This window comes from Somniosus microcephalus, chromosome 8, assembly GCF_052327205.1.
Source record: "Somniosus microcephalus isolate GS21.2 chromosome 8, FLI_Smic_1.0, whole genome shotgun sequence".
NCBI lineage: Eukaryota > Metazoa > Chordata > Chondrichthyes > Squaliformes > Somniosidae > Somniosus > Somniosus microcephalus.
Window position 1 is genome coordinate 36175406 of NC_140994.1, and position 13488 is coordinate 36188893.

Genomic DNA, 13488 nt, shown 5'->3' on the forward strand with positions numbered 1-13488 from the left:
AACGTCAACTCAAATTTCTCTCCACGGATGTTGCCTGACTTGCTGAGTTTTTCCAGCATTTTCTGTTGTTATTCATTGGCTGTAAAGTGCTTTGGGATGTCCTGAGGTTGTGAAAGGCGCTGTATGAATGCAAGTCTTTCTTTCATTCCACCATTGCAGCGTGTGTTCAGTCGCCAGGCACCACGCTCTATGATTCCCTCCCTAATTTCTCCCCCCTCCCGTCTCTCCTCTAACATTCTCCCTACAACCACCCACCTCGTTGACCAAAATTTTAGTCACCCTTCCTCATATCTCCTTCTTTGTCCATTTTTGTCTGTTTACGCCTTTGCGAAGTGCCTTCAGACATATGTCTATGTTAAACGTGCTATATAAATGCAAGTTGTTGTCATTCCCTTAAAGGCCAAACCTCTCCATGGGTAATGTAGAATGTAGGTTGTAGGTGAAGGCTTCCTGACAACAATGGTGCAAAAATTCTGCAAGTATCTGCAGTGTATCTCAAGAAACATTCAAAAGTCTGCAAAAGTAATCACATCTTCTGCAGCTTTCCTTTAAAAAACCACTTCTGCCTCGATGAGCAGGACCTGGTGGAAGGAGGTGGTCTTGGTGATGGAAATGATATGGGGTTGGAAGCTCAACTCAGAGTCAAATAGGATGCCAAGGTTGTGAACAGTCTGTTTTAACAGTCTCAGTCAGTGGCCAGGGATAGGGATAGAGTCAGTGGCCAGGGATAGGGATAGAGTCAGTGGCCAGGGATAGGGATAGAGTCAGTGGCCAGGGATAGGGATAGAGTCAGTGGCCAGGGATAGGGATAGAGTCGGTGGCCAGGGATAGGGATAGAGTCGGTGGCCAGGGATAGGGATAGAGTCGGTGGCCAGGGATAGGGATGGAGTCGGTGGCCAGGGATAGGGATAGAGTCGGTGGCCAGGGATAGGGATAGAGTCAGTGGCCAGGGATAGGGATAGAGTCGGTGGCTAGGGATAGGGATAGAGTCAGTGGCCAGGGATAGGGATGGAGTCAGTGGCCAGGGATAGGGATAGAGTCAGTGGCCAGGGATAGAGATAGAGTCGGTGGTCAGGGATAGGGATGGAGTCGGTGGCCAGGGATAGGGATAGAGTCGGTGGCCAGGGATAGGGATAGAGTCGGTGGCCAGGGATAGGGATGGAGTCGGTGGCCAGGGATAGGGATGGAGTCGGTGGCCAGGGATAGGGATGGAGTCGGTGGCCAGGGATAGGGATAGTCAGTGGCCAGGGATAGGGATAGAGTTGGTGGCCAAGGATAGGGATGGAGTCGGTGGCCAGGGATAGGGATAGAGTCGGTGGCCAGGGATAGGGATAGAGTCGGTGGCCAGGGATAGGGATAGAGTCGGTGGCCAGGGATAGGGATAGAGTCGGTGGCCAGGGATAGGGATAGAGTCGGTGGCCAGGGATAGGGATAGAGTCGGTGGCCAGGGATAGGGATGGAGTCGGTGGCCAGGGATAGGGATGGAGTCGGTGGCCAGGGATAGGGATAGTCAGTGGCCAGGGATAGGGATAGAGTTGGTGGCCAAGGATAGGGATGGAGTCGGTGGCCAGGGATAGGGATAGAGTCGGTGGCCAGGGATAGGGATAGAGTCGGTGGCCAGGGATAGGGATAGAGTCGGTGGCCAGGGATAGGGATAGAGTCGGTGGCCAGGGATAGGGATAGAGTCGGTGGCCAGGGATAGGGATAGAGTCGGTGGCCAGGGATAGGGATAGAGTCGGTGGCCAGGGATAGGGATGGAGTCGGTGGCCAGGGATAGGGATGGAGTCGGTGGCCAGGGATAGGGATGGAGTCGGTGGCCAGGGATAGGGATGGAGTCGGTGGCCAGGGATAGGGATGGAGTCGGTGGCCAGGGATAGGGATGGAGTCGGTGGCCAGGGATAGGGATGGAGTCGGTGGCCAGGGATAGGGATGGAGTCGGTGGCCAGGGATAGGGATGGAGTCGGTGGCCAGGGATAGGGATGGAGTTGGTGGCCAGGGATAGGGATGGAGTCGGTGGCCAGGGATAGGGATGGAGTCGGTGGCCAGGGATAGGGATAGTCAGTGGCCAGGGATAGGGATAGAGTCGGTGGCCAGGGATAGGGATGGAGTCAGTGGCCAGGGATAGGGATAGAGTCGGTGGCCAGGGATAGGGATAGAGTCGGTGGCCAGGGATAGGGATAGAGTCGGTGGCCAGGGATAGGGATGGAGTCGGTGGCCAGGGATAGGGATAGAGTCAGTGGCCAGGGATAGGGATAGAGTCGGTGGCCAGGGATAGGGATGGAGTCAGTGGCCAGGGATAGGGATAGAGTCGGTGGCCAGAGATAGGGATGGAGTCAGTGGCCAGGGATAGGGATAGAGTCGGTGGCCAGGGATAGGGATGGAGTCGGTGGCCAGGGATAGGGATAGAGTCGGTGGCCAGAGATAGGGATGGAGTCAGTGGCCAGGGATAGGGATAGAGTCGGTGGCCAGGGATAGGGATGGAGTCGGTGGCTAGGGAACGGAGTTTGTGGCGGGGACCGAAGACAATGGCTTCCCAATATTTCATTGGAAGAAATTTCTGCTCATCCAATACCGTATGTCAGACAAGCAGCGTGACAAATCAGAGGCAGTGGAGGGGTTGAGAGAGGTGTAGTCGAGGTAGAACTGGGTGTCGTCGGCATACATGTGGAACCTGAAGTGTTTTCATCAATTTTCTCTGTGTTCTGCTTGTAGATGGTAAACATTGTCCGATTCTTTAGGTTGTGTGAAAAGGTGTCATCTTTCCAAAAAGTTTTGAAGAATCTGTGTAGTCAGTCAGTGAAAGTCCATCAACATTAACACTTTGAGGAAGATATGTCCCTTAAAGACGATGAAGAAATTCAAATGAATATACTTCTCTTTTAATGACTCTGTGTTAGCCTTGCTTCATTGGTAGCACTCCCGCCTCTGAGTCAGAAGGTTGAGAGTTCATAAACCCACTCTCGGGACTTGAGCACATAATACAGGCTGACACTTGAGTGCAGCACTAGGGAGTGCTGCACTGTCTGAGGTGCCGTCTTTCAGATGAGACAATAAACTGAGGCCCTGTCTGCCCTCCCAGATGGATGTAAAAGATCCCATGGCACTATTTCAAAGAATTGCAGGGGAGTTCACCCCTGTGGTCTGGCGAATATTTATCCCTTAACCGACATCACTAAAAACAGATTATCTGCTCATGATCTCGCAGAGTAAAAATTGGCAAGTTCCTACGTTCCAACAGTGATTACACTTCAAAAGTACTTCATTGGCTGTAAAGCGCTTTGGGGAATCCAGAGGTTGTGAAAGGGACTATATAAATGCAAGTTTGTTCTTTTTATTTGAGGTGCATCACTAATGTTTTGCCTAGTTTTGAATAATAGTGGCACGTACCTCATTCATCTTTGCTCAGGTTTTAAATATTAATTCTAGTTTTTTGTTGGTTTTGCATACAGGCATAATGGTCAATTTAAACAAAAAGGAAAAATGAATGCTTGTGTAGGAAAGCAGTCTGAACAAATCTTTACACAGTCTAAATGACAGCGCTGATAAATTTAAGCAGAGTGGAAAATTGAATGTAATACAGGCATTGTGTTATTAACTAGGCATCGAGCCAAAACATCCTTACCGAATATTTAACAGAATTCTGAAACTGTATTATAGGGCTTTATTAGATTGTATATGAAGTATTATGAATCTTGATTATAACCACTGTCCATTCACAATACTCCATTACATGTTACAAAACTTGTTAATTATTATTTAACCTTTAACTTATTAAAAATAAAAACATAAAAAGTGGTGGAAATGCATAGCTCTCCAGTTACTATCTGAAAGAGTAGGAAAGATAGGTTAACATTTGGAGAGGTACCCTGCACCAGTTGAGGAGTCCCATTCAAAGCATTAACTTAAAATTCTTTTTCTGATGCTGGCCAGCCTGTTGTGCAATTCCATAGCTTTCTGTTATCTTTCCAGATTTCCCAAATTTACAGTTTTATTTTTAATCATTAATTTATCAAAGCCTTTCCAGTCACATTTGAGAATAAAAAGATGCTTCAGGCCAAAATGAAGAAGGGCTGATGTACACAGTGGAAAGGACATCAAACATTTTGGAACCTATAAACTTCTCCCTCCCCCACGTTGCTTAGTTTTCTCGTCCCCAAGCCTCTTTTCCGCGTCTGATGCTTGATCGGATGGCGCGAGACAGCACCAGGCTATAAATGGGGATGGGAAGGGAAGGAAAAAATAAGCAGTAACACCATCAAGGCAGGTTTGACAATCCACTGCTGCCAGCTGTGGGCCTCGCTCATAGGGAGCGGAGATCATGGGAGCGGAGATCAATGGGAGGGCTGCCAACACAGCGGTGCCAATTCTCCGACCCACGCTCCCTTCAAATAAGGCATGATCAGGGAGTTTACCTTATCATGGAAATTCATAGGCATTACAATTCATCTTACAAATTGGAATAATACCTCTATCGTAAACGACAATGTCTGTCTGCCCTTTAAGACAGATCGGTAAACTATACAGGCACTGTAAGCTGTGGAGGTTGGTTCTTGAACTCATCATTTTCTGCACTCTACAACTGTTCTAATCCTATTCTATCTGCTTATGTAATTAAATGAAGTTTGTGCACTACCAATTTGATAAGTAGACAGGATGCAATAATTTCAGCACATTCCTAATGCCATATATATATATATATATAAAAAAAGAGTTTGTCTCTCTGTCTGTTTGTCTGTCTGTCTCTCTGTCTGTCTGTCCGGCTATTTGTCTGTCTGTCTGCCCGGCTATACAATCAAAAGTTATAGAGCGTACCTACACATATGTTATATCAAAAGAAAGCTTATCATTAGGGGAGTCTAATAGGCATATTTACTTTTTGGTCAGATAAAGCTTGTTCGGACAGTATACAAAAAAGGTTCAAAAAACGGCAACATTCCGCTCATTAGCGTTGAGTGACGTGATGGTTCACCAATCGTACAGGGGATTAACCTGATGGTTGACCAATCGGTGCGTTACGGGGGGCATTTCATTGCATGTGTGGGCGGGCCTAATCCTTCTGAGCTGAGGTGAGTGGCCGCCATCTTGATTCCTAACTATTGATTTATTTTTCCCACTTTCTGTGTGTTTATTTTTCCCACTTTCTGTGTGTACCCCGTTAGGTTCTTTTGTGCAGTTCTCTTCTTAGCTATGGGGTGCTTAAAAACCTGAACTTTAATATTTAGGAATCTCTCTTTATTGTAGTGGATGCGCGGAGCCGCGGCCTAGCAGCGCGGGAAGCCTGGGCCTCGAGTTCAGCGGATTCCCGGCGCGCCCGGAACCTGTCGAACCTGCTGAAGGCCGTTCATTTCCGCGACCACGTCACCGTCTTCACCTCGGCCAACGGCATCGGGGGTGACGGCCGAGGCTGCCAAAAGCGTCCAGGGGAACGCATTCATCCAGGTGCCGAGGCCCGGGCCCCGGGGCAGAAAGCCGACCAGGTCACCGTCTTCGCCTCGGCTAACTGCATCAGGGTGACGGCCGAGGCCGCCAAAATCATCCAGGGGAACGCGTTCATCCAGGTGCCGAGGCCCGGGCCCCAGGGCGGAAAGAGGGATTGGAGCGGGGGATGAGGGCTCGGGGAGGGGAGGAGGGGGAGGGGGAAGAGGGAGGAGGGGGAGGGGGGGAAGAGGGAGGAGGGGGAGGGGGAAGAGGGAAGGAAGAGGGGGGAGGGGGGAAGAGGGAGGAGGGGGAGGGGGGAAGAGGGAGGAGGGGGAGGGGGGGAAGGGGGAGGGGGGGAAGAGGGAGGAAAGAGGGAGGAGGGGGAGGGGGAAGAGGGAGGAAAGAGGGAGGGGGGAAGAGGGAGGAAAGAGGGAGGGGGGAGGGGGGAAGAGGGAGGAGGGAAGAGGGAGGAGGGGGACGGGGGGAAGAGGGAGGAGGGGAGGGGGAAGAGGGAGGAGGGGAGGGGGGAAAGAGGGAGGAGGGGGAGGGGGGAAGAGGGAGGAGGGGGAGGGGGAAGAGGGAGGAGGGGGAGGGGGGGAAGAGGGAGGGGGGAAGAGGGAGGGGAGGAAGAGGGAGGGGGGGAAGAGGGAGGAGGGGGAGGGAGGAGGGGGAGGGAGGAGGGGGGAGGGGGGAGGGGGAGGGAGGAGGGAGGAGGGGGGAGGGGGAGGGAGGAGGGGGGAGGGAGGAGGGGGGAGGGGGAGGGGAAGAGGGAGGAAGGGGAGGGGGGAGATGGAGGAGGGGCAGGGGGAGGGGAAGGGGGAGGAGAGGAGAAGGGGAGGGAGGGTGACGAGAGGGGCAGGGAGGGAGAGGAGAGGGGAGGGAGGGAGAGACAGGGGGAGGGAGAGAGAGGGTGAGGGAGGGAAAGAGTGAGGGGGTGAGGGAGGGAAAGAGTGAGGGGGTGGGAGAGGGAGGGAGAGCTCACCTTCTTCCTTCCTTCCTTCGCAGGGGTCCATCGGGCCAGGCCTGAGGTGCTCCTTCCCCCTTCTCTCTCCAGGCTAATCCAGCAGTCTCTCTCTCTCTCTTCCCCCATCTCTCTCTTCTCCCCCCAGTCTCTCTCTCTCTCTCTCTCTCCCCCCTCTCTTTCCCTCTCTCTCTCTCCCCCCCCAGTCTCTCTCTCTCTCTCTTCCCCCCGTCGCTCTCTCCCCCCCCAGTCTCTCTCTCCCCCCCAGTCTCTCTCTCCCCCCCCAGTCTCTCTCTCCCCCCCCAGTCTCTCTCTCGCTCTCTCTCTTCCCCCCAGTCGCTCTCCCCCCCCTTCCCCCCAGTCGCTCTCTCCCCCCCAGCCTCTCTCTCTCTCTTCCAACAACAACATGCCCTCAAAAAACCCTCGGCACCGCCGGGCACTCCAGCTAGTTATCCATAAATTACATGATTCTCTATCGGATTCTCTATAGAAAAAAACACTTTTTTCATGATCTTTGTTAGTGGCAGCCAGAATTCTAGTCAAGTATAAATGGTTTAAGGATTAGGATATTTCTCCACAAATAATATACGATAGGAATGTTATTAACTCCCTAAAGGCCTTTACTTATGATTAAAATACAGTAAAAGTTTTGTTGCTAGATTTTATCATAATTCCCATCTTAACAAGTCACACAATGAACACAATCATGTGCCATAATACTAATTTGTATAAATCATTCTATATTCTGGCTGACAAGACTAATAAAGGGAAGCAGAGGAGATTTGCACATTCAGTGTAATGTGGGCATACCTTATTAACTACACATTCAACCAGAACATATCTTAATATAATACACCAGCTGCTAAGAGGCTTCTTTGCATTACTTCCAGCTGTTACATTCTATATAAGAGATTGCAAACAGCAGTTCAATTCTTCGAAGCTCAATTTTACATATAACCCCGCTGAATATTGGAGGGAATTCTAACCCCCAAGGACGGGTGGGTTTGGGGTGGGTGGGAAGTAATACATTTTTAAGTCTCACACCCAACCCCAGCCCGCCTCCAACCCATCCACTTCTGGTTTTAACGGAGGCGGGTCGGACGGTAAAAGGTTGCATGCCTCCATTTTAACCTGATTTTTATTTTTACCCTATGGCGGCCGTGTTTCCCGGGGCTCAGGAATCCCGCAGGTAAAAGGAGGCGAGAAGGGTCGGATCTATGAGTAAGTGCATTTACATACAACACTGCTTGTGGATCAGGATGAGCAGGAGTATTTCTCCCAGGCCCAACAAGCTTACCTCTTTACAGACCCTGCGATCTCCGGATCTCTGGCTCCCCCCGCGACCTCCGACAGCCCCCCGCGACCTCCGACTCCCCCCGCGACCTCCGACTCCCCTCCAGCCCCCCGCAATATCTTATTGATCTGCCATCTGCTCCTTGGCTGCTTTCCCGCCTGACAGTCAGCCAGCCTGTCAATCAGGGGGGCTGCGGGCGGGAAACCTGAGGTCCTGCTGTTAATTTCGAAAGGACGTCCGAGAAACTCATACTTCCGTGTTTCCTGTCCAGAAGTCCTCCCCTCGCTCGCTCCACGGCCCCGAGTAAATATCAGGGTCATTATTTCTGAATATACAAATTAATTTTCTTTGACTGCAAAGGTCATGTCTTATTAGAGATAAATCTATTTAAGACATAGTTGCAGTCTAGGACCAATTAAGTTCACATAAACGACCTTCCTCCCTCTATCACTTATTTTTTAATTTGTTCTGGTCTGGTTATTAGGTGAATGAAGATATCGATGGCTACAGGCCAGTTGACATTTCCCCATACTTTACAGTAGTGAAACAATATTGTTTTACTAATATTTTGGTGAGTAAAGTTATTGAAGGCTTAAAGGCTTGAAAAAGTATTTGGTAAAACTTCCATTTAGTACACACGTACAACACAGTGATGAAACCCACACTGAAATGGATTACTGTGTGACTTGCATGTAATGCTATTGAGATGAAAATTACACATTACTCTCTTGGCTCTTCTGTCTCTCCAGGCAATAAAAAGTGTGTCTCTTTATGTGCAGCCATTATTAGATTCTCAGCACACAGTGGTTTTATAAAATGCCACTATAAAACAAAGCCCGGTAGCAGCAAAGCATCTATCTCCCAACCAGATCAATACAGCTTCAAGTTGTAGGGTTATCTGCCTTTTCGATGTCTGCCTGGCAGTGTTGACAACAAGTCTTGTCAGTTCTTAGTCAGGCCTCTAAATTAAGCCCCTCATTACTTGAAGACTCAGTGTAAAGGGAGGGGGAATGCAGACAAAGAAAAAAGACTTGCATTTATATAGTGCCTTTCACGACCTCCCAAAGTGCTTCACAGCCAATGAAATAGTTTTTGAAGTGTAGTCACTGTTGTAATGTAGGAAATGCAGCAGCCAATTTGCACACAGCAAGTTCCCACAAACAGCAATGCGATGATGTCCAGATAATCTGATGGTTTTTTTTAGTGATGCCGGTTGTAGGATAAATATTTGCCAGGACAATGGGATAACTCCTCTGCTCCTTCTTCAAAATAGTGCCATGTGATTTTTTACATCCATCTGAGACAGCAGTGTTCTGGACATTATGTGACATTCTGGACATTTTTACATGCAGTAGCACCCTCTGGTGGTGGTTATTGTGTTAGCAGTGTGTTTGTATGAAGCAGAGGTCATTTGACCCTTGTTCCTTTCCTCCTGTGTGAGGTCATTTGACCTTTGTTTCTTTCTTCCTGCGAGAGGTCATTTGACCTTTGTTCCTTTCCTCCTGTGTGAGGTCATTTGACCTTTGTTTCTTTCTTCCTGCGAGAGGTCATTTGACCTTCGTACCTTTCTTCCTGTGTAACCCAGGAAGTAGAATTCCAGGAAGTAGAATTCCAGGAAGAACCTGGCAGTAATGGAGGATTCCATAAGGGATTCACAATCCAATGTAATCTGATTTCATATGTTAGGCCAAGCGCAATATCTGTGAGTATCTTTGTTTGTTAGCATAATAGCAACGTTGTCAGAGTAGTATTTTGATAACACTATGTTTATAAAAGGTTAATATTTGATAGTTATAGAAGTTAGTCCAAATGTTAGTTAGTTATACAATTAGTCTATTCTACTGTTGTAAATAATGTTTATATCTTATGTAATATCGAATGTATAGTACTCAGTTTATGTACAAAACATACTTTATCTTTGTTTACAGTTTCACAAATTTGTTCAAGTAAAGCTTCAAAACAGCAAACGGCTTCACGAAGAATTATTTTTGAATAAGTGTTTAACTTGCTGGATAACTAGATAGGAGCACATCTAGCGTGGCCAGTACAAGCAGGTTTAACATCTCATCCGAAAGACGGTGCAGCACTCCCTCAGTACTGCACTGAAGTGTCAACCTAGATTATGTGCTCAAATCTCTGCAGTGCGGCTTGAACCCACAATCTTTTGGGTGCAACCACAGAGTCACTGCTGACACGTTCCTGGAGGGTGAACTCAAGAGGCCCACACGAAGCTCAGGGCTAGTACCATCTTTACATGTCATGTCAAGGATGTCTTGCTGCAGTTGTGCAGGGCCTTGGTGAGACCACACCTTGAGCATTGTGTGCAGTTTTGGTCGCCTTATCTGAGGAAGGATGTTCTTGCCATGGAGAGAGTGCAGCGAAGATTCACCAGACTGATACCTGGGATGGCAGGAATGACGTATGAGGAGAGATTGGGTCGATTGGGCTTATACTCACTGGAGCTTAGAAGAATGAGAGGGGATCTCATTGAAACTTATAAAATTCTAACAGGACTAGACAGACTAGATGCAGGAAGGATGTTCCCGATGTCAGGGGAGTCCAGAACCAGGGGTCACAGTCTAAGGATAAGGGGTAAGCCATTTAGGACAATGATGAGGAGGAATTTCTTCACCCAGAGAGTGGTGAACCTGTGGAATTCTCTACCATAGAAGGCAGTGGAGGCCAATTCATTAATATATTCAAGAAGGAGTTAGATATATTTCTTAAGGCTAAAGGGATCAAGGGATATGGGGAGAAGGCAGGGACCGGGTACTGAGTTTGGATGATCAGCCATGATCTCATTGAATGGCGGAGCAGGCTCGAGGGGCTGAATGGCCTACTCCTGTTCCTATCTTCTATGTTTCTATGTCTTTACACCCAAAACATTCACTGGAACAAAGGTATATGCTGAACCTAAAAAAAAAAAATCACACACCATATTTTGCAGTGCTTCTTTGAGGTGTCTCTTGGAGGCAGCATTATTGTATTTGTTTTCTGTTTCTGTAGACCTAGTAGAACAGCTGACCAGTAAATGTCTGTGACCTAGAGCACGCCAGCACCTCACATTTGCAGCAGCACAGTGAGACATGCCCCCGGACAATATAGATAGTGAGCTTGAGCTAGCAACAGGTGAGTGAAGAGGAGCAAGTGATGGTGGCAAAGGAAATGCAGGAAATGCCTGGCTGGAGAAGGAGCTCAGTCTGCCTTCAGCTGCAGTGCCTAGGGTTTGCCAGGTAGTTGTTCCTGGGCCTGTAGATACAATGGGCTGCATATGAGCAGCTGCGGTCGGTTTATCTCTGGTGCCATCTGGCAGCTCTTCTTTCTTCCTTCTTGTGTTCCTCCATTAAATCAAATAAAAGGGGGTTGTGGGGCATGGGCACTGAAAGCAGTTCCCCTGGCTTAGCAGCGTCTTCCAGAAAAAACAAACCGACAGTGTTACCATAAGGTTTCACTTCCGGACGTGTGGGAACCTGACTGGCTTTTAACATCCATTTGAAATGTGATGCATGAAGACAGCAACGTTGGAGGCTCTCCTCTTAAGCAGTATTCAGATTTGCAATGGATGCAAACTGTGCATGAAAACACGCCGGCCAGTGACAAACCCGGCAGTAATTCTGAGCGCCGCGCCGCGCCCAGCAGGTGAGACGCTACAAGTTCAGGAACTTGTAACATTGCTGCTCCTGATCAGCCAATTTCCCACAAAGCAAAATGCCAATGTCAATTTCTAGGCTATCCGTAACACCACAACACCTCTATTCAGGAATAAATAAAGAGAAAGTGGTTAACTAGAAACCAGGAACATTTTTCCAGTTTCTATTTTACACAGAAATTCAACACAAACATGTCTGACAACACAAACCCGATTTTGTTTTTAGGTAGGAGCGTATCAGCCTGTAAGAACGAACCTGAATGATAAAAAAACTCGCATTGTTATATCTGAATTAAGTCTGAAATAGCTCGTCATTTACTGTCTAAAAGAGGTTTTGCAGTCTCTATGCTGAAAACTACAGAGCACGGAAATAATCAATGTTTTGAATTCCTGTGTGGTCCTGTATAGTGGCATTTTTCTCAACAGTAGTGGACTATATGAACAGTGGTCATAATCACTCCCTCCTCAGCCTTCACTTATTAACACAGTTACATTCTGTACTCTGTGAATTTCTTGGGCATGTTCATATCCATTAACAGCACATGTAAAAAACACAATCAGTTCAACTACATATTATGATTTATTTGAAGTCGGTTACCTCAAATGTGCTTATTTTCCATTATCCCTGATCTTTTACACACCGTCTGAGCAAGAATTTCTCTTGTATGATGTCAGGCTCTTAATAGTTCTATAAAAACAGACGTCCATCATTTTGTTTCCTTTGTCTGCCACCCACAGTACAATCTATCGTATCATGGACTCTACCTATCATAGGAGGTACAGTAGCATAGTGGTTATGTTACTGGACTAGTAATCCAGAGGCCTGGCCAAATGAGTTCAAATCCCATCATGACAGCTGGGGAATTAAAATTCAATTAATTAAATAAAATCTGGAATAAAAAGCTAGTGACCATGAAGCTACTGGATTGATGTAAAAACCCAGTTCACTAATGTCCTTTAGAGAAGGAAATCTACCATCATTACCCAGTCTGGCCTATATGTGACTCACAATGTGGTTAACCATCCTCTGAAATGGCCTAGCAAGCCACTCAGTTGTATTCAGGAAGGTGGCTCACCACCACCTTCTCGAGGGCAATTAGGGATGGGCAATAAATGCTGGCCTTGCCAGCAATGCCCACATCCCATGAATGAATTTTTTAAAATCTACTGCAGGAAAGTGTTGTAAAATGTCTTCCTGACTCCCAAATACAATCTGGCTCTTTCTTTGTTTGGCCAACCTGGATCATTGATTTTCCCAGACCTAATGCTATAGAATTCACAATACTGCCAGTTTTAATATGTTGTACTTACTATGACAACTTACCTTCCCACTATTAATTTAATCGTATTGGTAAAGATTCCATTCAGAGCAAGGGCCAGAGAAACAGCTAAATATAAAAAAGAAACACAGGCATTATAGGATGCATTCAAACTGGAAGCAGATAGAACAATATGAAAATAAAGAGAATTTAAAAAATAACATGGCAACATACACTGAGTAAATACTTTACCTAAACAGGCCTCTTTAATCTCCGTTTTATCTGTCCTTCGAATTATTTTGACCACAAAGATCACAGCCAGAGGTGTGAGGAATGAAATGGCCTGTGGAGACAATAGGAAGAAGCACATTTAGAATTCCACCTCCAGGATTAATACTGAATACTGCAAACCACATAAAATATCTGGTTTCTGTTATTGGTGTCAACTGGTGTCATTTTATGTGCTTCAAGTGCTGTTGCTAAAATAATTTAAATCTGTAATTAATGGCATGATGGCAACAGTTAATTAAACAGTAAACTAGATAAATGTATTCATTTGTCATTCTTTTATATCCTACACGACAGATACAAAATCTGTTCTGTGACCGTCACTCTGCTGCTAATGTATGCTGATTTTATAGTGTTCAAAGGTTGTTCTACCTCAAGATAAATGTAGGTTGCTGATGTCAGTACATTTACCAGTACATTAAGATCCAACAATGGCTTCTCTTTACTCAGTGTTAATTACACATAATTCACCAGGAAACACCGGCGTCTTACTGTATTGAGGTCAACAGTGTCTGGCATACTGGACATTCTTCATTTGTTAACTGCCACTGATGACTACTTCATGAGTTAGCAATATTCAATAGTGTCAGCTGTGGCTCAGTTAGTAGCACCCTCGCCT

The 13488-nt window shown here is 47.0% G+C and overlaps 1 protein-coding gene across 1 annotated transcript in view; it reads right to left on the reverse strand.

Annotated features, from left to right (window-relative positions):
• Positions 1-13488, reverse strand: part of plpp4 (phospholipid phosphatase 4) — a 325621-nt gene that overhangs the window by 153253 nt on the left and 158880 nt on the right. The window contains exons 3-4 of the mRNA XM_085994550.1: positions 12834-12924; positions 12647-12710 (exon numbers count right to left, since the gene is read on the reverse strand). Coding sequence (XP_085850676.1) covers positions 12647-12710; positions 12834-12924 — 155 coding nt within the window. The remainder of the gene's footprint in view (positions 1-12646; positions 12711-12833; positions 12925-13488) is intronic.